General features: G+C 49.1%; 1 protein-coding gene and 1 non-coding gene across 3 annotated transcripts; both read left to right on the top strand.

Moving 5' to 3' along the window:
* NMUR1 (neuromedin U receptor 1) lies at nucleotides 1–26,008 on the top strand. 2 transcript variants are annotated; one of them, XM_060274293.1, is made up of 3 exons: nucleotides 1–66; nucleotides 19,670–20,567; nucleotides 24,449–26,008. In XM_060274293.1, the coding sequence occupies exons 1-3, from the start codon at nucleotides 52–54 to the stop codon at nucleotides 24,847–24,849; spliced, it is 1,314 nt and encodes a 437-aa protein (XP_060130276.1). In that variant the 5' UTR covers nucleotides 1–51; the 3' UTR covers nucleotides 24,850–26,008. The 2 variants fall into 2 exon arrangements, with proteins under 2 accessions (XP_060130276.1, XP_034989377.1); XM_035133486.2 differs by lacking the exon at nucleotides 1–66 and adding an exon at nucleotides 17,036–17,587.
* Nucleotides 20,677–20,742, top strand: LOC118094113 (small nucleolar RNA SNORA13). Its single transcript, XR_004693722.1, has one exon. It is a non-coding gene; the product is annotated as a small nucleolar RNA SNORA13 (small nucleolar RNA).
* Nucleotides 26,009–26,340: the final 332 nt, after the last annotated feature.

Raw genomic sequence — 26,340 nt, 5'->3', positions numbered from 1 at the left:
CGGGGCACCGGGCGAAGATGCAGCGGCGGCGGCGGCGACAGGAGACGGGCGATGGACGGAGCCGAGGTGAGCGCGGTCCCTCTTGGGGTGGCTGCAGGGGAAGCCCCCCTGGCAGCCGTCGAGGCGGACGGACGTGCCTGCTGCCTGCCTTGCTCGCGGGAAGGGGCGCGGGGACTGCGGGGAGAGATCGGGGCGAGCGGCGGTTAGGAGAGAGAGAGAGTTTGGGCTCTGGGCACTCGACGTGCGCTCTCGAAAGCCCTGTCCATGAATCCTAAATGGTGGTTATTCTGGAATTGCCAAGCGGAAGGCGGCATGCACTCTGCACATGCCTAGAGGCGATTCTCTTTCATCTTTGCCCAGTGGTTTTGGGGGGCTCGGCTGAGGCGCGGGATGAATAAGCCCGGTTGGGGGGGGGGAGCCTGTTCATCCGATGAAGAAAGCGGAAGGTCGAGGTGGAAGGGACACCACGGGTCCAACCCTAGTCCAACCCCGGCTGCAAGTGGAGGTGATGAGGGGTTAGGGAGCAAGAGGTGAGCCGGATCGACAGGGAGGTTGGGGTGGCGGCTGGATGGAAGGAGGACCCGGAGAGATCTAGTAGGCAGACAGCGAGGGTGCTAAACTAGATCCTTAGGAGCTGCCTTTGGACATTGGGGGCAGCAAAAGACTGCTTGTTGCAATACTTGTTGTTGTTGTTTAGTCGTTTAGTCGTGTCCGACTCTTCGTGACCCCATGGACCATAGCACGCCAGGCACTCCTGTCTTCCACTGCCTCCCGTAGTTTGGTCAAACTCATGTTCGTAGCTTCGAGAACACTGTCCAACCATCTTGTCCTCTGTCGTCCCCTTCTCCTAGTGCCCTCAATCTTTCCCAACATCAGGGTCTTTTCCAAGGATTCTTCTCTTCTCATGAGGTGGCCAAAGTATTGGAGCCTCAGCTTCACGATCTGTCCTTCCAGGGAGCACTCAGGGCTGATTTCCTTAAGAATGGATAGGTTTGATCTTCTTGCAGTCCATGGGACTCTCAAGAGTCTCCTCCAGCACCATAATTCAAAAGCATCAATTCTTCGGCGATCAGCCTTCTTTATGGTCCAGCTCTCGCTTCCATACATCACTATTGGGAAAACCATAGCTTTAACTATACGGACCTTTGTCGGCAAGGTGATGTCTCTGCTTTTTAAGATGCTGTCTAGGTTTGTCATTGCTTTTCTCCCAAGAAGCAGGCGTCTTTTAATTTCGTGACTGCTGTCACCATCTGCAGTGATCAAGGAACCCAAGAAAGTAAAATCTCTCACTGCCTCCATTTCTTCCCCTTCTATTTGCCAGGAGGTGATGGGACCAGTGGCCATGATCTTGGTTTTTTTGATGTTGAGCTTCAGACCATATTTTGCGCTCTCCTCTTTCACCCTCATTAAAAGGTTCTTTAATTCCTCCTCACTTTCTGCCATCAAGGTTGTGTCATCTGCATATCTGAGGTTGTTGATATTTCTTCCGGCAATCTTAATTCCTGCTTGGGATTCATCTAGTCCAGCCTTTCGCATGATGAATTCTGCATATAAGTTAAATAAGCAGGGAGACAATATACAACCTTGTCGTACTCCTTTCCCAATTTTGAACCACTCAGTTGTTCCATATCCAGTTCTAACTGTAGCTTCTTGTCCCACATAGAGATTTCTCAGGAGACAGATGAGGTGATCAGGCACTCCCATTTCTTTAAGAACTTGCCATAGTTTGCTGTGGTCGACACAGTCAAAGGCTTTTGCATAGTCAATGAAGCAGAAGTAGACGTTTTTCTGGAACTCTCTAGCTTTCTCCATAATCCAGCGCATGTTTGCTATTTGGTCTCTGGTTCCTCTGCCCTTTCGAAATCCAGCTTGCACTTCTGGGAGTTCTCGGTCCACATACTGCCTAAGCCTGCCTTGTAGAATTTTAAGCATAACCTTGCTAGCGTGTGAAATGAGGGCAATTGTGCGGTAGTTGGAGCATTCTTTGGCACTGCCCTTCTTTGGAATTGGGATGTAGACTGATCTTCTCCAATCCTCTGGCCATTGCTGAGTTTTCCAAACTTGCTGGCATATTGGGTGTAGCACCTTAACAGCATCATCTTTTAAAATTTTAAATAGTTCAGCTGGAATATCATCACTTCCACTGGCCTTGTTATTAGCAGTGCTTTCTAAGGCCCATTTGACTTCACTCTCCAAGATGTCTGGCTCAAGGTCAGCAACCACACTACCTGGGGTGTACGAGACCTCCATATCTTTCTGGTATAATTCCTCTGTGTATTCTTGCCACCTCTTCTTGATGTCTTCTGCTTCTGTTAGGTCCTTACCACTTTTGTCCTTGATTATGGTAATCTTTGTACGAAATGTTCCTTTCATATCTCCAATTTTCTTGAACAGATCTCTGGTTTTCCCCATTCTATTGTTTTCCTCTATTTCTTTGCATTGCTCATTTAAGAAGACCCTCTTGTCTCTCCTTGCTGTTTTTTGGAAATCTGCATTCAGTTTCCTGTATCTTTCCCTATCTCCCTTGCATTTTGCTTGCCTCCTCTCCTCCGCTATTTGTAAGGCCTCGTTGGACAGCCATTTTGCTTTCTTGCATTTCCTTTTCCTTGGGATGGTTTTCGTTGCTGCCTCCTGTATAATGTTACGAGCCTCCATCCATAGTTCTTCAGGCACTCTGTCCACCAAATCTAAATCCTTAAACCTGTTCCTCACTTCCACTGTGTATTCATAAGGGATTTGATTCAGATTGTATCTTACTGGCCCAGTGGTTTTTCCTACTTTCTTCAGTTTAAGCTGGAATTTTGCTATAAGAAGCTGATGATCTGAGTTACAGTCAGCTCCAGGTCTTGTTTTTGCTGACTGTATAGAGCTTCTCCATCTTTGGCTGCAGAGAATATAATCAATCTGATTTCGATGCTGCCCATTTGGTGATATCCATGTGTAGAGTCGTCTCTTGTGTTGTTGGAAGAGAGTGTTTGTGATGACCAGCTTGTTCTCTTGACAGAACTCTATTAGCCTTTGCCCTGCTTCATTTTGAACTCCAAGGCCAAACTTGCCAGTTGTTCCTTTTATCTCTTGATTCCCTACTTTAGCATTCCAATCCCCTGTAATGAGAAGGACATCCTTCTTTGGTGTCATTTCTAGAAGGTGTTGTAGGTCTTCATAGAATTGGTCAATTTCCCTTTCTTCAGCACCGGTAGTTGGTGCATAAACTTGGATTACTGTGATGTTAAAAGGTCTGCCTTGGATTCGTATCGAGATCATTCTGTCATTTTTGAGATTGCATCCCATCACAGCTTTTGCCACTCTTTTGTTGACTATGAGGGCCACTCCATTTCTTCTACAGGATTCTTGCCCACAGTAGTAGATATGATAGTCACCCGAACTGAATTCACCCATTCCCTTCCATTTTAGTTCACTGATGCCCAGGATGTCGATATTTATTCTTGTCATCTCATTTTTGACCACATCCAGCTTACCTCTATTCATGGTTCTTACATTCCAGGTTCCTATGCAATATTTTTCTTTACAGCATCGGACTTTCCTTTCGCTTCCAGGCATATCCGCAACTGAGCGTCCTTTCGGCTTTGGCCCAGCCGCTTCATCAGCTCTGAATCTACTTGTACTTGTCCTCCGCTCTTCCTCAGTAGCATGTTGGACGCCTTCCGACCTGAGGGGCTCATCTTCCAGCGTCATAACTTTTATATGCCTGTTGTCTTTGTCCATGGAGTTTTCTTGGCAGGGATACTGGAGTGGCTTGCCAGTTCCTTCTCCAGGTGGATCACGTTTAGTCAAAACTCTCCACTATGACCTGTCCATCTTGGGTGGCTCTGCATGGCATAGCTCATAGCTTCTCTGAGTTATTCAAGCCCCTTCGCCACGACAAGGCATTGATCCATGAAGGGGTGTTGCAATACTAAATACGTGCAAATGGTCAGTAACGGAAGTGTTCTTGGGGAGGTCAGGGACTCAGTGGTAGCACACCTGCTTTGCATCCAGAAGGTCCCATGTTCAATCCCTGGCAGTATCTCCAGGCAGGGCTGTGTGGTGTAGTGGTTAGAGAATGTCAGATTAGTACCCAGGAGACCAGGGTTCAAATTCCCAACTCACTGGATAACCTTGGGGGCCAATCACTGCCCCTCACCTTCGCCCACCTCGCAGGGCTGTTGTGGGGGGGGATTAAATGAGGGGGAGAGCTGTGTAGGCCACCTCCTTGGAGGGAAAGCTTGGATATCAAGGCAATAAATAGGGCAGGAAGCGTCGCCCGCTTGAAACTCTGGGGAGCTGCTGCCAGTCAGTGTAGACAGTATTGAGCTAGATGGACCCAATGCTCAGCTTTCTAGGTTCCTAAAACAGGCTTTGGGCTACAGGAGTGTGGTGGCTCAGGAGTAGAACACCTGAAGTCCCAGGTTCAGTCCCAAGGCAGCACCTTCCAGTAGGGTTAAGAGATGCCCCCTGTCTGAAACTCTTGAGAGCTACTGCCAGCCAGAGTTGACAGCATTGGGCTGGGGAGCTGAATGGATCTGGCTGAAAATAAGTCAGCTTCGTACATACAGTGTCCTTCTGCGCCATTTCTCCTCTTCCCGTTGCTGCTTACAGGGTCCCTCCAAAAGCCATCCGAAATCTGCAGTTTATCCATACGGATGGAGATAAGAAAATGCCCTGCAAGTTTCTGCCTTGGCCTCGTCTTTTAGCCATGGTTGGCAGGATGGAGGGAATTGTAACCAGAGGATTTAGGAAGGATGAGGCAATGATGCCTTGTTCTTAAACAGCAGGATCACAGCCTGAGCGCAGATCAGTTTTGCCTTTGCTGTTCAGAAAGCCTGAATATTTATATTCAAAATGCACCAAGCGACTAAGGAGACCAGCAAGGAACCCAGAGGTCATCTAGCCCAACCCCCTTCGATGCAGGAATCACAACTAAAGAGTCCCTGGCAGGTGGCCGTCCAATCTCTGCATATAAACCTCCAAGGAAGGGGGAGTTCACCGCCTTGGTATTTATAGCGCACCTTCTCTCTAAAGAGCTGGAGGTGGTGTTTGTGCCTCGCCGCTGTACCTTTCCCACAACCCTGCGAGGTAGGTTAGGCTGGCTCAGAGAGAGAGAAGCTGAAGCCAGGTCACAAAAGCGAGCTCCGTGGCTGCGAGGAGATTTGAACCTGGGTCTCCCCCCACTATGTTGCGCCGGTCTTCTGGCTCCTGGTCCTGGAAAAATCTCCTTGGGGTATGTGTGTATGTGATGTTTAGAGACGCCCGTGAAGCTGCGTGCAGCTCCCCTCTCCTTGCCACCAGTCCAGCCTCTGCAACATTGCGAGGGCAGTTGGGTGGGGCACCCACCACTCAGCTTGCAGTGTGATAAAACACCTTCGGGGAGGCGGGGAAAGCCCTCAGCACCCATCACCCACTTAATGCCTGTGAGAGCTGCGCTGGACTCGCTTCTGAGTCAGCGTGCATGGAATTGCACATCAGTTGCGCTGAGCGCTCCTGGCCATGCCAGCTGTGGGAAGAGTGTGGGCTGCTTGAAGAGCTGATTCCCCATCCCAGGGGTGTGTGTCTGGGCTGGGAGGGAGGGAGGGAAAAGACCCCCCCCTCGTGTGTATTCTCTGGACATCTCCTGAGCTCCTGGCCGCCTTCGACGGGACACAGGTAAAGCTTTGATATGGTGCCATTGGAATCTGCTTCTGGTGCGGGGGGGGGGAGGGTAATTGTAGGGAAATACTTGAACCGGGAATAGAAGACAGCGCCCCTGAGCGTGTGCAGAGTCCCTTTCTTTCAATATTCGGTAAATTGGAAGGAGTTTGCACAGATCAATGGCCAGGGAAAGGATTTGCAAGCAGGAGGGTGTGGGGCTCCTCAATCTCGCAGACAGGCTGGAAAAACAAGGTCCCTTTTTCATAGAAAATCAGCACAGGGCACAAAATGCGATTAGGTCTGTGCAATGCTCAGCAGTGAACATAGAGAAATTTGGATTTAATGGTCTTACGGTAAATGCCCCCCCCTTAAATGGTCTTTTGTGTTATTTCACTTGCTCTGGAATGTGGGGTGCTGTGTTTGCAGACCTCCTGTTGCTTCTGCAAAGTGGGGTCCTGGACTCCTGCTCCGAGTGCTCCCTCGGCGATGTTGCAACGCTGATAACATAACAGTACGAGAGAAAGCGGTCCGTAGCTTTCCGTTGCTTAATAATAATATTGAACGACTGCTCCTACCTAATACGCTTAAAGCAGGGGTGTCAAACTCAAATTCATCGGGGGCCGCATCAGCAGTTTGGTCACCCTCAAAGGGCCGGTTGTATCTGTAGGACTATGTGTCCACTCTTTATTATCATAAATTATTGTCACTGCATTCAATTATTACTGTTTTTTGTAATAATGTAAGTAATAACTAGCTCTGAAAGCAGAAACATAGTCAGAATAATGGCAAGTAGATATTCAAATGTACAATTATTGTACAATTTATTGAAAAATTATTTTTGGTAACTGCACTGGGTGGTGGAGGCTCACTGGGGTTTCATGCAGGACCTTTGCAGAGCTACTAGTACCTGGAGATGCTGGGGACCTTCTGCATGCATGACAGATGTTCTGCCAGTGAGCCACCACCCTTCACCAAAGGGACTGGCTGAGGTTGACTCACTGGAGCTGCTCTCCTGGTTCCAGGGTTTAAGGGCCAGAAGTATAAAGCAGCATCCTATGTTTCTGAGGAGAGGGAGGGGAGAGGAGGGGAGGGGAGGGGAGGAAGGAAGGAAGGGAGAAAGGAAGAAAAGAGGGAGTGGGAGGGAGAGAGGAAGGAAGGAAAGAGGGGAGAGAGAGAAGAGTAGGAAATAAGGAAGGGAATAAAGAAGGAAAGAAAAAGAAAGAGGGAGAGAAGATGGAAAGGGAGAAAGAAGGAAGGAAGTAGAGGGAAAGAAAGAATAAGAATGAGGGAGAGGAAGAAAGATGGGAAGGACGGAAGGAAGAAAGGAAGGAAGTAAGGAAGGAAGAAAGAAAGAAAGAAAAGAGGGAGCAGGAGGGAGAGAGGAAGGAAAGAGGTGAGAGAAAGAAGAGTAGGAAAGAAGGAATAAAGAAGGAAAGAAAAAGAAAGAGGGAGAGAAGACAGAGATAAAGAAGGAAGGAAGGAGAGGGAAAGAAAGAATAAGAACGAGAGAGAGGAAGAAAGAAAGGGAAGGGGGGGGTCGCCGCCTTGATTCAGCACCAGAAAAGAGCGTGAAGGGACCCAGGGGCAAAAAGCATTTACCGTGCAGCGTGAGGCAGCGGGTGTCCGTTTTAGGAGAAGTGCGTAAAGCCTCAGAGTTGCACGTTTGTGAGGCTGAGCCGCTGCTGAGCTCACGTTCATGAGGCTGAGCCGTGGCAGGAGGAGGAGGTGAGGCAAGAGGAAGAGGAGGAGGAGGCTTGCCGAGTCGGTGCCCGGCAGCGCCGTGCGGAGAGTCCCGAGCCTCTGGGACGCAGCAGTGCTCTGTAGCACTTTGAATCCTCCTCCTCCTCCACGCGGCGCTGCTGGGTGCTTTGTCTGTGCTTCAGCAGCAGCAGCAGCAGCAGTTTCCAGGCGCCGAGCCATGGCAGGAGGAGGAGGATTCAAAGTGCTACAGAGCACTGCTGTGTTGCAGAGGCTCAGGACTCTCAGTGCGGTGCTGCCGGGCGCTGACCTGGCAAGCTGCCTCCTCCTTCTCCTGCTGTGGCTCGGGGCGCTCCACGCAGCGCTGCTCCGGCTGCCTTTCTACCCCCCCTGGCCCCAGCTGTTTGTCGGAGCTTTGTCGGCGCGGCGGTTCAGCAGCAAGGTCCCGCTGCTGGGTCTCGCTGGCTGGGGCGCTCGGCGGGCCGCATGACGAGGTCTGGCGGGCCGGATTTGGCCCCCGGGCCTTGTGTTTGACACCCATGGCTTAAAGTAAAACACTCGACAAAGGGGTGAGACCTTTAAAGGGCTTAAAGCCGGGGTTTTAAAGAGGGATGTGGCAAATTTGTGGAGGGAAACGGGTTTCTCCCTGTATATTTGCCACGATGGCTCTATGGAGCCTCCAGTTCGGCTGCAGTATACCTGGAGGGGGAGTTATTGCTGGGCTCTTGCCTTTTGTTGCCCTGCTTTTTCGATGGAGGGAAGGGGCTTCCCCAAAGCATCCCTTTTGTACGATCTTGAGTTGGATGGTCCTTTGCTCTGACCCAGCAGGGAAATCCTTGTTTTCTTATGGTATGCTTAGCATTATGCAGATAATGGAAGACTTGGGTTAGTTTGGTTTAACTGAATATCTTTGTCTAAGTAAGCTTTAGCAGAGCATCAGAGGAAAGAGAGGAGGGGGACCACATATATTCCTCAATCTGTGCTGTAAAAATGTATTTATTAGCGATGGGTTGTGCCGAAAAGGTGGACAGGGACATGCAAATGCGATCCAAAATGCACAGCCTATCGAAAGCAATGCAGTTAATTCCCTGCCCAGGAAGTGGACAACGGCTTGTGTGCAGATCTCTTTGGCTGTCTCGGGATGCAGGGAGAGGAAGGCAGAGCTGGGGAAAGATTGGTTTCATAGAATCATAGAATTGTAGAGTTGGAAGGGACCCCACGGGTCATCTAGCCCAACCCTCTGCAATGCAGAAATCGCAGCTACAGGAATCCCTGGCAGGCGGCCACCCGTCCTCGGCTTAGAAACCTCCAAGGAAGGAGAACCCACCACCTCTTCTGGGAGTCTGCTCCACTGCTGAACAGCTCTGACTGCCGGAAAGTTCTTCCCGATCTTAAGTCGGAATCTCCTTTGCCATTTGAATCCACTGGTTCTGATCCTGCCCTCCGGAGCAGCAGGAGGAAGACCTGAAATGTTTGGGAAGAGGGAGCGGCGAGAGGAAAAAGTGCAAGGCTGTTTAACAGGCCCATCTAGCAGAGCATCCTCTTTCTGATGGGGTCGTGTATGTGTTCTATAAAATGCATGTTAATGTGTAGAGCTATGGTGCCCTTTTGCCTGTAATCTGTCATTATTTTTCCATTTTCAGAAGCTGAGTGCTCAAACTTGGGGTGTGTGTATGTGTGTGTGCTTGTGAAGCCCTTTAAGTCCATGCCAATTCTTCATAACTATTTCCCCAGGCCAGTACAGTAGTAATGTCCTACATTCAAACCACGCTTAATTTTAGAATAAGAAGAAAATCTCGGAAAGTTGTCCGCTCCCCTCTCCTTTTCAACACTTGTGTTCTCTTTGTGTGTGTGTTTTGCAATAAGCAATGCGTTTTGTTGAGTGTCTGTGTCCCCTGCTGTTGGGATTGAGGCAAGTTTAGAGCAATTGCATGCTTGCAAGTAAAGGGAGAGAGGTGGCTTGTCGGAATGAAGGAGGGCAAAGCCAAGCCGTTGCTCTCTGTTTTGCACTCTCCACAAGGAGCAGATCACTGCAAAATGGGGAAGAGAAGCAGAACCGCAGGGGAGATCAGAATTGCCCATTTCTGCCTTCAAAAGGACTTAGCATCTGGGGAAGGGAAGGGCTATAGCTCAGAGGCTGTGCATGCAAAAACCTCGGGACCAGTTCCATGCCTGGCATCTCCAGGGAAAGCGGGGAGAGACTGGTCAACAGTGTGATGCAGCAGCAAAAAAGGCCAAGGCGATTCTAGGCTGCATCAGCAGAAGTCTAGTCTGCAAATCAAGGGAGGCAATAGTCTCGCTCTCTTCTGCCTTGGTCAGACCACGCCGGGAGTCCAGGGTCCAGTTCTGGATGCCACAGTTTAGGAAGGAGGTTGGGGAGAGGACTCCCTTGGAGGTGGTGGACTCTCCTTCACTGGAGGTTTTTAAACAGAGGTTGGGTGGCCATCGGTCAGGGATACTTCAGCTACGATTCCTGCATTGCAGGGGGTTGGACTAGATGACCCTCGGGGTCCCTTCCAACTCTACAATTTCTTGATTCCGAATGTCGTTGGGCTGCAACGCCCATCGGCTTTTACCGATGGCTCTGCTGGCTGGATCTGATGGGACTTGTAGTTCAGCAATATCTGGAGAACCAAAGGTATGTCTCCTCACCCGATGTCAAGAGTGCTGAGCTAGACTGGCTCTGACTCAGAGCATCCGGTGCTTCAGGAGCCAAAGGCTGGTGGAACAGGGGCGAATAAGGAAATCTCTCTCCTCTTCTGTCACTGAGTTGAGCCCAGGCTGGGTGGGGAGCTGTGCCTGGGAGTGGGCAGGCCCTGTTTTTTTTTGGGGGGGGGCGCCTATGGCACCCCATCATCTCTCTAGGCGGCGACAGGGGAAACGGGGCGCTCTCCGGCTAAGCTCGCAACCCGAGCGGCGCAGTTTGATTTCATTTATTTACTTACTGCACTTTATATCCAAAACGCTTGTAAAATATTTCTGCAGCTCAAGCTGACTTGCTTAAGCCATCGTGATGCTTTTTGCTCTGAAAAGTTCTGGCAGCTTCTCCAGGATTCTGTCTTTTGCACATACATTTTGGCAGCCAGTCCAGACATTCGGTTCTTTTAAACCAAAACAACATCTGAGCCATTCCACCCCCCACCCCCACCCCCACCCCGTGGGTGGGTGTTGTTTGGCAACCGCAAAAGGAGAAGCTATATGTTAGTGAGACTTTAACCCTTCCCCTCCAGGAGGGGACAGTTGCTCCTGTGTTCGAATCCTGCTTACAAGGTTTCCCAGTTTCCCATTTGGGCATTTGGTTGGCCACTCTGAGAACAGGATGCAGAACAGGATGCTGGACTTAGATGGGCCACTGGCCTGATCCAGCAGGCTTTTCTGATGCTCTTACATAAAAAGGAGAAGGGATATACCTGGAACTTCTTTCCCTCCCCCTTTAAAATGGCATCTCTGCTCCCACAATTGAAGAGGAGGGTTGTTTGGGGAAGACTTTAGCCAGGAGATGCTGGCCAAGATGCCCCTCTTCCCCCCCTGCACTTTCCACAATGCCCAGCTGGAATATTGCACAGCTAGTGCAGGTGGGGAGACAGGTACCCAAGATATAGCCCCCCCTCCGCCCCCCACCCATGCCTTGATGAATGCTTGTGGACAGGCAAATGAAAGCAATTCCTTGCCACGAGACAACCTGTCAGCTCTCTGACAGGGTAGATTTCCGCAGATGGATGGATAGACCGTAACTCACTTTGCGCTCCGGGTATGTACACAAGCGTGATTAATATCAGTGCTAAATTGTCAATTGGAGGAAGGTGGGTGGTTTGGCCAGATATGGGGAAACAGGTAAGCAATCTTCTGGGCTTTTGATGGGTGAGGTTGTCAGGTGCGTTAAAGGGGTTGTTTTAAATAGGGATGTTTTTAAAGAAGAAGGATATAGAGCATTGCAAAATCTATAAACAAACCCAAACCTCTGCTGGCTCCAATACGGTATGCATGTCTATATACTCTTCAGTTGGTCCCCTTCATATGCGAGAGGCAGACCCAGGGAACTAGTCTGATCTGGCCTGCCTCTTCCTATGTCCCTTGCATAAAACTTGGTGGCAGAGCAGCTGCTTTGATTGAAGAAGGTCCCATGTTCAGATCCTGGCAGCATCTCCGGGTAGGGCTGGGAGAGACCTTGGAGAGCTGCTGCCAGTCTGTGCAGGCAATATTGAGCTAGACGGGCCTAATCATAGAATCATAGAGTTGGAAGAGACCACAAGGGCCATCCAGTCCAACCCCCTGCCAAGCAGGAAACACCATCAAAGCATTCTTGACATACGGCTGTCAAGCCTCTGCTTAAAGACCTCCAAAGAAGGAGACTCCACCACACTCCTTGGTAGCAAATTCCACTGCCGAACAGCTCTTACTGTCAGGAGGTTCTTCCTAATGGTCTGATATTCTGCAAAAGGCAGTAAAATTCAGCTTCCTATGTTCCTAAACATGCCTCATTTTATGTCTTGGATTCCCAGAAAATGCTTGAGCTTGCTGCTTTCTGGGGCCAGCCCCACACCAATATCAACCCCCCTGCCGGCATCACCCAATGATGGCAACAGCTCACTGGGAGAGGCATCCTACAGGCGCCCAGAAGCCCTTTGCTTTACTACGTTGCAGGTTAAACACAGGGGAGCTTTCCTTCCCAGGCAGAGCAGCTTCTGAAGACTTGCAAGCAGTGATATCTGTTTAAGAAAAAGGGCGATTTGAGGCTTATGTCTGCCTGAAACGGGGGTCTGTTTCTTTGACTGTCCTGCCCCACCAGAACTGCAGTTATTGAGGGGGTTTTAAGTGCTTTACGCTGCCCTGATGGTTTGAGAGGGTGCTATATAAATACCAGGGTTCAGACAAGGGTCTCTCTGGGGGTGGGGAATTGGATTCAGTTTGCATTTTAAGTTGAATTTATTAAATTCCCAGGTCCCGAAACAATATGAGAACTGAAGTACCACCATCTTCCAAGTTCACACTTATTTGAATCTGCAACACTGTTCTCCAGCCAAGCAAACATTTACAAAAATGTTATTATGATATGTGTTTTTGTGTTTTTATACTGTATGTCGCCATGTGGTCCTCGGATGAAGGAAATCAACAATGAGTAGAGGGAAATGTGCAAAAAAATCAATATGAAAACAGCATACAAAAATCATCATATTAGGAGCAATTGCTGGCAATAGTGTGGACATTGGTTAAGACTACAAGCAAAAAATGTGTCTATTGAGGAGAATTCGGCCCTAAAAGTGGAATAATATCCATGAGGTTTTTAAAAATAAATTAAAAATTGCAAATTGCTGCAGAACGAAAACTTTGGAGAGCTGAATTTAAGGCTGGAAAAATTGAGAAATGGAGAGAAATGAAATTTGCAGATCCTTCCAGCCTTACCTGGGGATACAACTTGCCACCTTCTGTATTCAAAGCAAATGCTCCACCACAAAGCCACTAAGCCAGCCTTCTCCCAATCCACCTGTCTTCCAGATATTTCTGACTACAACTCCTATCATCCATGACATCTGTTTGCAAAGTGTTTTGTCTGCCCTGCAGCCACAGAGATCATTTTACTGCTGCATACATAACAGGGTTGAGTTCCGGGACCAGATCTTTCCGGGAAAGATAAGAAACTTATTTTTCACTTATGGTCTCTTTACTGTTATTATTTTTATCCCTTTGCTTATTTTTTATCTTCTTCATTTTCTTTCTTTCTTATTTCTTGTTCTGTTTCTGTTTTTTGTTATATGTTGAAAAGTTTTAATAAACCAGTTCCCTGATGACGGAGGCCTGGCTAAAAATATACCGTACTTCGAAGCAAGGTTTGGGTGTGCTATGTTACCTTACGGTTTGATTAGAAATTCTACTGCCTGGCCCAAAGTGAAGAACTGTGTATGAATACAAAGGAAAGAGACAGCAGAAGTACAATGGACTCAATCAATCAATCAATCAAAAAGAGTATAGAATGCCAAATATCGCAAAATAGCCCACCATGCAAACAGGAAATGTTTTAGGAGTGCCAGTTCACCTTGTGGCAAAAGACACAGAAGATCCATCCATTGTTCCAGCCCCATCTCTCCCTCTCACCGAATGTATACACACTCCCTTCTCATCTCTCGCCCAGGGGGACAGGATACCGAGAAGTCAGTACGGGGCAAAGTGACAAACCTGCCAGGGCTCTGGAGAGATTACAATCAACCGGCTGCAATTCATTACATCTCCATTTTGAATTTTCATTTAACCCAGTAATCGGATAATGGCCCACTCGTGAATCCATCACTTAAGCCAGTCTGGTATCTCAAGTATCGGACAGGTGCTTGTTTAGTCTTCCCTGCGGCCTCTGGCCTGTCCACTCTCTGCCATGAAAATGATTGAACCCTTCTCTGTCTTTTGCTGTCCCCCTGGATTCTCCCCATGCCTGCTGGCCAGCCAGGGAGTGCAGGAGATTGCTTGCAGAGAAGTCAGACTGCGTTCAGCGGCGCTTGCTCCCAGGCCGGCACGCAGACGATGGCAGCCAGGATCACTTGCCAAGTCGAAAGAAAAGCGCCAGGGCTTTCAATGAGCTGTCATGTCCTTCACCCACCGAGAGCCCTCCAGATGTGGACTACAGTTCCCAACCATCACAGTCCAAAACCAGAGAGAGCCACTTTGGCACAGCCCGAACTAATAGCACCAGCCACCTTATGCTGTCTATCAACTCTCTAATTAAATGTATTTGGGTCGAAGTCAACAATAAAGATGAGAGAGCCTGGAAAAATAACTGAGGGGTATCTCCCCACCCCCCCACCCCATGCTCCGGCACCTAGAATAGAAATTTGAGGAGTGGGAGAAAGCTCTCCTATGGATTGCTCTTAGTTTGCAGCCTTTGGTCATGCTGTCGTGTGACAAAGAGACCCTGCCTATTTACCTTAACTACGGCTTGCTTGATAGCAGCCAATTTCATTCATAAGCTATAGTTTGCAGTTGACTTTTTTCAATTAACCGCTGTCTGTCGGGTTTGGACAAATGCCAATGTGGGGTTAATTAAAAAATGCAAGTGGCAGTTTTTGAACTTCCCCAGGGAAGCTTGAGCTTCATTGTAGCTGCTCAGTTTTGGGGATATTTATTTTCTGCGCTGTGTGTTTCTCTAAAAAGTATGGCTATCTTCTTCCCATTATGAGGAATTCTTGCGGGCACAACTGACAAATGGATGGCTGAAAGTTGCTTTTACTTATCTTTCCTGTTATTATTCTTATCTCTTTGCTTATTTGCTATCTTCTTCATTTTCTTTCTTTCTATCTATCTTATTTCTTGTTCTGCTTCTGTTTTTTGTTGTATGTTGAAAAGTTTTAATAAAACTATATTTGACGAAGAAGAAGGTAATTTGGCCTGATTAGATAGATTTCAACACTTGCTGGATCTAGGGATTAATTACAGGAATCCGACACCCACAAACTCATAACTGTGTACAGACTCTCACGAAGGCAGAAATAAAGAAGAGAAAGCATATTGCCATTTTCCACCATCACGGGTCAACTCGTCAGTTTTTAGCTTGTGTGATACCTTGGTTTTATTTCTCAAGTTGAGCCTCTGGAATCTCCCTTCTTAAGCCTTTTGAGGGGACAGTTCAATTTGCTTCCCCCTCCCTCCCCGTCAACTGCATCTAAGGCCAGTTTTGAATTTTCTAAAGCTATCGTCACAGCTGCTCTTCGGCTGCATTCATTGAATCGTAGAATTGGACAGGACCCAAGGGTCATCTAGTCCAACCCCCTGGAATGCAGGAATCGCAACTGAAAAATCCCTGGCAGATGGCCATCCAACCTCTGCTTTAAAATCTCCAAGGAAGAAGAGCCCGAAAAAGAAGACAAAAATCTATTTCTGTATGCGACAACAGCGGCCAGAGTTTTGATAGATCAAGGATGGAAACATTAAGATCTGCCGACTATCGAGGAATGGCAAACAAAGATGGTAGAGCACGCAGAATTAGCCAGGCTGACGGGACGAATTCGTGAGCAGGATGACCAGACGTTCCAAAAAGACTGGAAGAAATTTATAACTTACCTTGAGAAACACTGTTTACATATAAGAACACTGGCAGGTCTGAGATAAACCTTACAACGTATAATTGATGGAGCATTCTATATGAGATTATAGAAAGAACCATGTATAGATATGAACAGTTGTTGTTGTTTAGTCGTTTAGTCGTGTCCGACTCTTTGTGACCCCATGGACCAGAGCATGCCAGGCACTCCTGTCTTCCACTGCCTCTCACAGTTTGGTCAAATTCATGTTGGTAGCTTCGAGAACACTGTCCAACCATCTCGTCCTCTGTCGTCCCCTTCTCCTTGTGCCCTCCATCTTTCCCAACATCAGGGTCTTTTCCAGGGAGTCTTCTCTTCTCATGAGATGGCCAAAGTATTGGAGCCTCAGATTCACGATCTGTCCTTCCAGTGAGCACTCAGGGCCGATTTCCTTCAGAATGGATAGGTTTGATCTTCTTGCAGTCCATGGGACTCTCAAGAGTCTCCTCCAGCACCATAATTCAAAAGCATCAATTCTTTGGCGATCAGCCTTCTTTATGGTCCAGCTCTCACTTCCATACATCACTACTGGGAAAACCCCTTCATGGATCACTACCTTGTCATGGCGAAGGGGCTTAAATAATTTAGAGAAGTTATGTTTTGACCAAACGTGATCCACCTGGAGAAGGAACCGGCAAGCCACTCCAGTATCCCTGCCAAGAAAACTCCATGGACAAAGACAAGAGATATGAACAGTATGCTGATATAAATCAGTGTGTAAATATTATAGTGTGGAAACAAGAAAACCAGAAGAGGGGTAGAGGGAAGTGGTAATCCTGAGAGTTTTAGGTTACTAATATTGTCAAGGTAAATGTACCCCTGACCGTTAGGTCCAGTCGCTGATGACTCTGGGGTTGCAGCGCTCATCTTGCTCCATAAGCCGAGGGAGCTGGCGTTTGTCCGCAGACACCTTCCAGGTCATGTGGCCAGCATGACTAAGCCGCTTCTGGCGAACCAGAGCAGCGCACGGAAACGCCGTTTACCTTCCCGCCGGAGTGGTACCTATTTATCTACTTGCACTTTTACGTGCTTTCGAACTGCTAGGTGGGCAGGAGCTGGCCACCCATGTCCCACACTAATATTGTAAGAATGTATAAATATATAAAAACAATTGCAAAAAAGGAAGGAGAGCCTGCCACCTTCCGAGCACCTTTCGTTTGCTTCAACACAACGAACAGTCTGCACAACTCGAAAGCTTACATGCTTTCCCACCATTTTAATAGAGAGAGAAAAATATCTCTGACATCAGTTGTTGTCCACCTATTCCAGTATAGCTTTAACGATTAAATCAAATGCCAACAACTGGAAATGCAATTGGTGATAAAAGCCTGTCCTCAAGCACTCTCTCACTCTCTTTCTCTCCCTCACACACACACACATAAAGAAACAACCAGCCAGTTTTTCTGTTTCTCTGCTGCTGCTTATCCTTCCCTTCTCGAACCTGCTGCCCTGCAGGCATTTTGAACTAGTTTCGTGACAGAGTCCCTTCCCAGCATGCAACAGCTTCCCATGTTCCCAGAGGGTGGGGCACAAGCTCTGCATGCAGAATCATAGAATCGTAGAGTTGGAAGGGTTCCCATGGGTCATCTAGTCCAACCCCCTGCAATGCAAAGCCCCGGGTTCAATTCCTTATGCCTCCAAGTCATCCTGGGCTGGGCTCAGCTAGATAGATCTTTAGTCTGAGTCAGTATACAATAAAGGAGCTCTCCAAGGACAAAGAGTATAAATCAGGGGTCCCCAAACTAAGGCCCGGGGGCCGGATGCAGCCCAATTGCCTTCTCAATCCGGCCCGCGGATGGTCCGGGAATCAGCATGTTTTTACATGAGTAGAATGTGCCCTTTTATTTAAAATGCATCTCTGGGTTATTTGTGGGGCATAGGAATTCGTTCATTTTTTTTTCCAAATATAGTCCGGCCCCCCACAAGGTCTGAGGGACAGTGGACTGGCCCCCTGCTGGAAACGTTTGCTGACCCCTGGTATAAATGGATGGGTGTAATAGGAGTAGTGAGGCTGAGTCTGCTCCCTGTGTTGTTTAGATGTGACTCTTCTCTCGCAGGAAGAAAAAGAAGAAGTTCGGTGCATCTGTGGCCAAAGTCAGTTGTGTACAGCTCCGACTGGCAAGAAACCAATAACGTCACTAACCCACCTCCCAGTTCTGATTCTGCTTTTGGAAAAAGAAAGGAGACGAGCAAATGTAAATTTAATTCAGTAATGTGTGTGCGGCATTTTATGGGCCTTTCACAGCGTGGGGGAATCACAGGGATGAGGCACAACAAAAGGAGGGGGAAAACACATAGCCATTGGGGGGGGTAGGACCCTGAGTCAGCCAAAGCAGTGGGGGGTGGGGACATTTTCAGGAACACGCGTGGGTGGGGGAGTCTTATTTTTGAAACTTACAGTAGGGGAGTCAGGGTTGGGACAGGGCAGGTGAGGGGACTCTAAAGGGAGACTCCGAAGGTCCATTGAACAGAGAAAAAGGTCCATTTAACACAAAAACCCACAGCAACGCGTGGCCGGGCCAGCTAGTTTTACTAATAAAAAAGGCAGACAGTCTGCCTGGAGCATGGAGGGGCGGAGGCAAGGAGCAGGTCTGGTGACTGAATCATCCTACGGTATCTGTCAAACACGTTGGGGAAGCAGGGGCAAGCCGAGCTTGATCCTGCTCTGTGCTCTTGCTCATCTAAGCCCCTGCAGGGGCAAGATCATTCAGTGGAGGACGAGAAGGCTTGGGGCTGGAGCTTGTTCTACAGCAGAGCTCAATAATATTTCTGGGCTCTTACCATCTTGCATAATGCAAATTAATTAATGTATATGCACGGTTGATTATCAAGGGGGTGGGGAATCTTCGTCCTTCATCACCCGGCATTGTTCCATACAACTGAGTTACAATTGCAGGGCTGCGTCCCGTACAAGCTGCAATTTAGAAAGTTTGCCGCTTGCTGCGGGTTTATCCCGTTGCTCTGGGACTCAGGCCATTTGCAGAGAAGGAGTTGTGTCCAGCACCGTGATGGATTACAGGGTCCTTTGGACTGGCTGACGGTGGCTTTTGCAGGCATGCGTTGCCTACTTGTCTTCCCTTTGGGTTCCGAGGGACTTGCCGTATCAATAGCGTCACTCATGTTCAGACAAACTACTTGCACATTCATCTCTTTGTATTGTTTGCTGTAATGAATGCTTCCAACTCTGTTTGGCTTAAGCATTTGCTAGTTTTATTCTGGTTTAGTCCCATAGGATCCCCACAGGCAGAGGCTTCACTAGCAGTTTGCCAACTTGGACAGGACAGCTGCAGAAGAGGATTAGATGACTCCGTGGAGGATCAGGCTCTCAATGGCTGCTAGTCACGATGGCCATGCATTTCACCATGAGAGGTAGTGGGAATCACAGGTGGAGAATGTGCCATCGCATGAAGGTCCTGCTTGTGGGATTCCCAAAGGCATCTGGCTGGCCACTGTGAGAACAGGCATACGGTAGAATCATAGAACGGTAGAGTTGGAAGGGACCCCCGAGGGTCATCTAGTCCAACCCCGTGCAATGCAGAAATCTCAGCTGAAACATCCATGGCAAATTACCATCCAACCTCTGCTTTAAAAACCTCCCGGGAAGGAGAGTCCACCTCCTCCGAGGGAGACTGTTTCACTGTAAAACAGCTCTTTTGCCATCAGAAACCTTTTCCATATGTTTAGATGGTGAAGTGTAGGTGGGTTCTCACAAGGCAAGACACATCAATAACAGCAAGAACCTTTATTGAACTACATAACTGGGAAACGGGGGGCAAAGCAACTGCTCATATATACATTCCTGGAAACCTGGGCCACTCCCACTCCCAGCGTGATTGGCTGTCTAAGCTTCCAAGCTGCGAATCACGACTCAAGAGTTCAAGGGCCAATGACAGAGGGCCAAATCCTGAAATGTTTTGTGATTGGACATCATATATCGAATCAGAACACAGGAGCTCAGAATCCTTAGTCCAGACTCAAGCTCAGGCAAGCACAGACCACTGAATACATAACGGTTGGGATCTCCTTTCATCTAACTTGAAGCCATTGGTTCGAGTCCTACCCTCCAGAGCAGGAGAAAACAAGCTTGCTCCATCTTCCCTGTTACAGCCCTTGAGATATTTGAAGGTGGCTATCTTATTTCCTGTCAGTCTCCTCTTTTGCAGGTTAAGCATAACCAACTGACTCAGCTGTTCCTCATAAGGAGGCAGGATCAGAATGGTCTTTGGCCTGATCCAGCAACCAGGCTCTTCTTAACTCCTCTTCTCTCTTTTTTCCAGCTCGGGGCCATGTATTCCTCTGTCAACTGCTCCCATTTGGGATTAAAGCTGTCCGCCCTGGAGGTGCTGGAGAAGGACCTGTGCAATGATAGCAGTCGAGAAGAGCCTTACTTTGACCCCGAAGACCTGAACATGACCATAGAGCAGCTCCGCCTGAAGTACTTGGGGCCGCGCCGGTCGGGGTTCTTCGTCCCCATCTGCACCACGTACCTCCTGATTTTCGTGGTTGGTGCGGTGGGCAACGCCCTCACCTGCCTGGTCATCATCCAGCACCGATTCATGAGGACGCCTACCAACTATTACCTCTTCAGCCTGGCCGTCTCCGACCTGCTGGTCCTCCTGCTGGGCATGCCGCTGGAGATCTACGAGATGTGGAGCAACTACCCGTTCCTGCTGGGTGCGGCCGGCTGCTGCTTCAAGACACTGCTCTTTGAAGCCGTCTGCTTCGCCTCCATCCTCAACGTGACGGCGCTCAGCGTGGAGCGCTACATTGCCGTGGTGCACCCTCTCAAGGCCAAGTACGTGGTGACCAAGAACCACGCCAAGAGGGTCATCGTCACTGTCTGGGTCCTGTCCATCGTCTGCTCCATCCCCAACACCAGCCTGCACGGCATCCAGACCCTCCGCGTCCCCGCCCGGGGGGTGGTCCCCGACTCAGCCACCTGCACCCTGGTCAAGTCCCGCCTGATGTACAACCTCATCATCCAGGTGACCACCATCATCTTCTTCTTTGTGCCCATGGGAGTCATCAGTGTCTTGTACCTGCTCATCGGCCTGCAGCTGAGGAAGGAGAAGATGCTCGAGGCTCTGGAGGCCAAGTCGGCAAGCAACTGCGACTACCACAGCGTCCGCCTCCAGCAGAAGAAAGTCCGCAGGAGGCAGGTGACCAACATGCTGTGTGAGTCAAGGGACCCCGGGAGCCGTGTGGGATTGTGGGGGAAATATTGTGGGGGGGGGGGACGCGTTACTTGCATTCTTCTTATTCCCAGAACTAGGGCTACAGTCTTTGCCTTTATGTTGCCCATTCATTACTTTCACCAGTGAATGTGGTGTCAGAAAAGGCATATACAGGTGAAACTCGGGAAATTAGAATATTGTCAAAAAGTGCATTTATTTCAGTAATGCAACTTATTGTTTTTTATTTTTCTTTTAATTTTTACAAATGCTTTCTTTTGGAAATTCCACAGTAATAAAACAAATAGTTACAATACAGTAATACAAAAATAAACACCGCTATTGTTGTTTAGTCGTTTAGTCGTGTCCAACTCTTCGTGACCCCATGGACCAGAGCACGCCAGGCACTCTTGTCTTGCACTGCCTCCCGCAGTTTGGTCAAACTCATGTTCGTAGCTTCGAGAACACTGTCCAACCATCTCGTCCTCTGTCGTCCCCTTCTCCTTGTGCCCTCAATCTTTCCCAACATCAGGGTCTTTTCCAAGGATTCTTCTCTTCTCATGAGGTGGCCAAAGTATTGGAGCCTCAGCTTCACGATCTGTCCTTCCAGTGAGCACTCAGTGAACACCGCTATTACATTTCATTAATTACACTCCATTTATAATTGACCCGTCTAACGACAAATAATTACAATTACAGCAAATAAAGGCTTGACATATCTTGCTTTGCATGTCATGCATCTATCTCATATATTGGTTTCACCTTTTAAGTTGCGTTACAGAAATAAATGCACTTTTTGACGATATTCTAATTTTCCGAGTTTTACCTGTATTATCTTTAGCTGTCATACTACCAGGAATTGGTTATGTATCTTCTCTGTACAGTGGCACCTTGGTTCTCAAGCTTAATTTGTTCCAGAATTCTGTTCCAAAACCAAAGCTTTCCAAAACCAAGGCGCACTTTCCATTAGAAAGCAATGCAAAACGGACTAATCCATTCCAGACTTTTAAAAACAAGCCCTAAAACAGCAATTTAACATGAATTTTACTATCTAACGAGACCATTGATCCATAAAATGAAAGCAATAATCAATGTACTGCACTATAAAATAAATAAGACAGTATTGTAGATGATAAAAATTAAAATTATTATTATTTTTTTAATCTGCACTGATGATAGTCATTGTTTGGATGGGGGGGGGCTTTTTATCCATTTCCGCAGTCACACACTCAATCAATCAATCAGTTGCTGAACTGGGTTCTACACAGTCACAAAAGCAAATTAACCGAAAAAGCCTCAAAAACAAATAGCAAAAACAAAAGCGCCAAACTTAATCCGTTCCTGAGGTCTGTTTGACTTCCGAAATGTTCGAAAACCAAGGCACAGCTTCTGATTGGTGCAGGCGCCCCGGAAATAATAGCCGACAGCCGCATTGGATGTTTGGCTTCCGAAAAACGTTCAAAATCTGGACCTTACCTCCGGGTTTTCGGCGTTTGAGAACCAAGGCGTTTTGAGTACCAAGGCATTTGAGAACCAATGTACCACTGTATTTCAGCTAAAGTAGAACCTTTTGTAAATGTGTGCATGCACGCACGCACGCGCACACACATGCATGGTGCTGGAACTCACCATGAATACCACCCTTGTTCTCTTAAAGCGACAATGGCACCTACCTGAGAAGGGTCGGAACTGAGTTCCGGCTGAAAGAAAGCACTGGGTATGTAGTTTAAATTTAACATTAATTTCAGCATAGGCGGAACAATGGGGGTTGTGGGGAGGATGACGGGGAAACTTTGGGACAGGGAAAAGCAAACTCAATATTTGAAGGGCGGGGATCTGCTTCAAAGCTTCTTATAAGCTGAGAAGCAAAGAGGGACATGGCAGGGGACTTTCTGTAGGCAGAGCCGTCTTTCCCATAGGACCTAGTGGCTCGCCGCGCCAGGGCGCCGGCCTCTCAGGGGTGCCCCAGTGAGTGGGGGACCTTTGCCGGCAGCCTCCCCTTTCCCTGCATGCCACCAGATAGTTGGCAGAGCGCAACGAGCCACTAAGCCCTATGGCTCCTCCACCGCCGACGCTGCCTTCTCTCCCTCGGCCGCGGGAATCCCCTCAGCCGCCGCCCGCTGAGCCCCTGTCATCTGAGGGAGCGGCGGTGGCAGGAGCGGCTTCAAAGGGGCCTCCTCTGCGTCACCAGTGCCCGCCGCCCCACTAACCACCACTCCCCGGAGCACAGGCGGCGGCATGGCAACCACTTCCTGCTCCTCGGGCCACTGGGCAGCAGCGAGAGCGCCGGCAGCGAGCTGTCATTGTCAGGCAGCGGAGAAGGAGGAGGCGCCCCGGAGCCTCGCAAGCGAGTGCAGGTTTCCAGCGGGCTGGCCAGCTGCGCCGCGGCCACCACATCGGGGGCGTCTTCTGTGGGCGGCAGCTCCTGGGGCTACGAGGTGGTCCGCAAGTTGGGCCCCAAGTTCTACATTCTGGGAAAGGGAGGGGGCGCCAGAGGGATTTTTGCGCCATGGCGCCTGATATGCTTAAGACGGCTCTGTCTGTAGGAAAGCTGGCGGAAACCCAAGTGCTGGATTTAAGACAGAATACTTTCCTTCTTCCCCCACCTCACCTCCCTTGCTTGGGGGGGGGGGCAGAGAGCTTTTCTTGTTCATTCCCCCCCCCCCCCAGTTGCTAATCAGCATAGAGAATTCTCTGCCTCTCTCTGATTTTGTCATTAAATTTCCACCTGTCACAGCAGAGGCTAACACCCCTTGGAGCAACGCAATTCCAGCCCAATCCAAATGAATAAACAGATTCTAGCTAAAAATTATATACGCCAGAATATTTCCCGATGTGAGGGAAGGTTCTTCCATGTCTGCCTTAGCTAAATACAGTGGAACCTCGGTTTACGAACACAATTGGTTCCAGAAATCTGTTCATAAACCGAAGTGTTCATAAACCGAAGCGAACTTTCCCATTGAAAGTAATGGGAAGTTGATTAATCCGTTCTAGACGACGAAAAACACCCCCTAAAGCAGCAGGGCCTTCACTCCGATGCCTTCGCGGAGGCCGGGGAGTGCTCCCTGGCCTCCGCGAAGGCATCGGAGAGAAGGCCCTGCTGCTTTAGGGGGTGTTTTCCCTCGTCTAGAAGGATTAACTGCTTTGCTCCGATGCCTTTGCGGAGGCTGGGGAGCGCTTTCGCGGCTGCAGCCCAGTCGCGAAAGCGCTCCCCAGCCTCCGCGAAGGCATCGGAATGAAGTCCCGGCTCCGATGCCTTCCGGAGGCTGGGGCTTCGCTCCGATGCCTTTGCGGAGGCCGGGGAGCGTTTCCGCGACTGGGCTACAGCCGCGAAAGCGCTCCCCGGCCTCTGGGAGGCATCGGAATGAAGTCCTGGCCTCCCCGAAGGCATCGGACGCTCAGTAGGCCTCGGGCACCTTGGTTTACTAACTTCCGGGTTAGGATAGTTCGTAAACCGAAAGTTCGTAAACCGAGGTGTTCATAAACCGAGGTTCCACTGTACACAATAAAGATATACTGATCCGCTGTAAATGTGCCCTTTTGCTTCAAACCCCTCACAAGCTTTAATTTGTTAGGTTTTGTGCCACAGCTAACTGCCATGCTCTCTTACACCACGCTCCTTCCAGAACTTTCCAGTACTTTGCTACTACCACCAAGGGGCCTTTGGTTCCTAACCGCCATTTCCTCCATTGCTTTAAAAGAGGATTAAGAAAAATTCCCGCAGGGGAAGGCTCTCGATGGCTATTAGCCATGATGGCGATGTTCCACAGGGAAAGAGTGGTCTTGTGTTCAAATCCCGCTTGCGGGTTTCCCACAGGTGGCACCCAGTCGGCCACCTCGAGGACAGATGTTCTCCTCCCTCACGTTCTTCTCTCTGCCCCTCAGTTGCGCTTGTGGTCGTCTTTGGGATCTGCTGGGCTCCCTTCCACACCGACCGCCTGGTCTGGAGCTTCGTGACCCACTGGACCGACCGGATGCTGAGGATGTTCCAGTACGTGCACATCATCTCGGGTGTCTTCTTCTACCTGAGCTCGGCCGCCAACCCCATCCTCTACAACCTGATGTCCACCCGCTTCCGGGAGATGTTCAAGGACGTGATGTGCCGCCGGCGCTTCCAGAAGCTGCGCTCGCGCAAGCACTCGCCCAGCAGCACCCGCGTCACCATGCGCAGCACCGTCTCTGAGCACGTCGGTGGAGGCGATGGGCAGCCGCTGTCCGACCTGGAGGACTATGAGGCCGACCCGGAGAGGGACAAGGCCGAGGAGTGTGAGGGCCCTTTCCTCTGAGGAGGAAGCCACTAGTCCAGCCGCACATGTCTTTGGAGGACGGAGCTTTCCTCTTGGACCGCAAGGCACCACCGACACTTGGCAGCATTATGTAAAATAATGGGTCTGGTCTTGCCTGGACCTGCATCCGTTCCCGGCTGCTTTGCCCTGAGGAACTCAACCGTGTTATGAACAGAGGGCTTTCTTTTGTAAGGGGTCGCACAGAACTGTCTTTCTCGGCCCCTAGTTGTAAAATCATCACCGTCATAAAGGGTGTGTGGATGTGAGTGCAAAGGGGAGCCTCGTCCCCAGGCTCCCTGGTTCGGCTTGCGCTTTTCAAAATGGCCACTTCTGACGCCTCCGTCAAAATGGCGGCCACAAAGAGGGCGGGGCTTGAGGCTGCTCCCAAATCCATGCTCGGCAAGGCGCATGGCGGGAGGTTCTAGAAAGTTCTGTGGGATTCCCACACCCTCTACCCTTTCCAATTTTGGATTTAATCTAAAAGAGATTAGGGGAGGGGAGTTCGCTCTTGGCGGTTCATGTCTCTCCCATCGTCCCTGTTTTTCTAACTGTGGTTGCCTCGCGACTGCCATGTGCTTGGTTTGAACCTATTTATTTATTTATTTTGTTGTGGCGATATTCCCACCTTTTTCTCCAAAGGCAGCATATGTGGGTCTCCTCCTTTCCTCCTGGTTTATCCCCAGCACAAAACCCCTGCGAGGTAGGCCGGGCTGAGGGGTGGCGAGGAAAGAAGACACTGGAGGCCGTATGCATCCTTCAGCTCTTTCAGAAGATCACCCATTGTGCTCCACGGAGGATTAGGGACTTGAACCCTCGTCTCCAAATTCATGCCTGTGTGTACTGGCCTGCTGCTGCTCTAAAATCTACATAACTGTACATTTGTTTCTTTATTTTTCTAGGCTTCAGTACCCCGCCTTTCCCTCAAGATGTTTCAGGTGGCTTAACCCAAAAGAAAGTATTTTTCACTTTTTAAAAAAGTAAGCATAACTCAGGGTTGCCATACCTCCGGAATTTTTCCAGACATAGCCAGAAATCAGCCATCGGAAACAGCGTCCGGTTGGAAATCGCATTAAACTTCCAAGAAAATCCAAATGTAGGGCAACTCATGTCGGCACTGTCATTGCTGGTGATTTCCCTTAAAAACAGCTCAAAAACTCTGTGGGGGGAGTTGGGTTTTTTTTTGAGATTTTGCAAGAAACAAAAAAACTCAGCAACTTTGGGCAAAACTAAAAAAATAAACGCCAAAACTTTGATTTTCACTTTTTGAAATATGGCAAATAAACTCCAGAAAAGACACACACACCCCTGATCAGGCCAAAAGCTCATCCTGACCAGGAGCTCCAAAACTTAGTGCCCAAGGAGGACCTGAATACAACATCTATATTTTGTATTCTGTCATCTGCCATGCTTTTTTTAAATCCTCAAAGGCAAATGCAGGGCTAGGGGCATGACTGAGGTGGGAAAGATTATGCATGGGGGGGGGCCCTTGGA

Source organism: Zootoca vivipara, chromosome 5, assembly GCF_963506605.1.
Source record: "Zootoca vivipara chromosome 5, rZooViv1.1, whole genome shotgun sequence".
Lineage (NCBI taxonomy): Eukaryota > Metazoa > Chordata > Lepidosauria > Squamata > Lacertidae > Zootoca > Zootoca vivipara.
This window is presented reverse-complemented; position numbering and strand designations above follow the sequence as displayed.

Bases quoted from the DNA above. Each gene is read 5' to 3' on its own strand.
- NMUR1 (XM_060274293.1), top strand. The intron at 20,568-24,448 runs GTGAGTCAAGGG...TCTGCCCCTCAG, and splicing joins GCAGGTGACCAACATGCTGT to TTGCGCTTGTGGTCGTCTTT.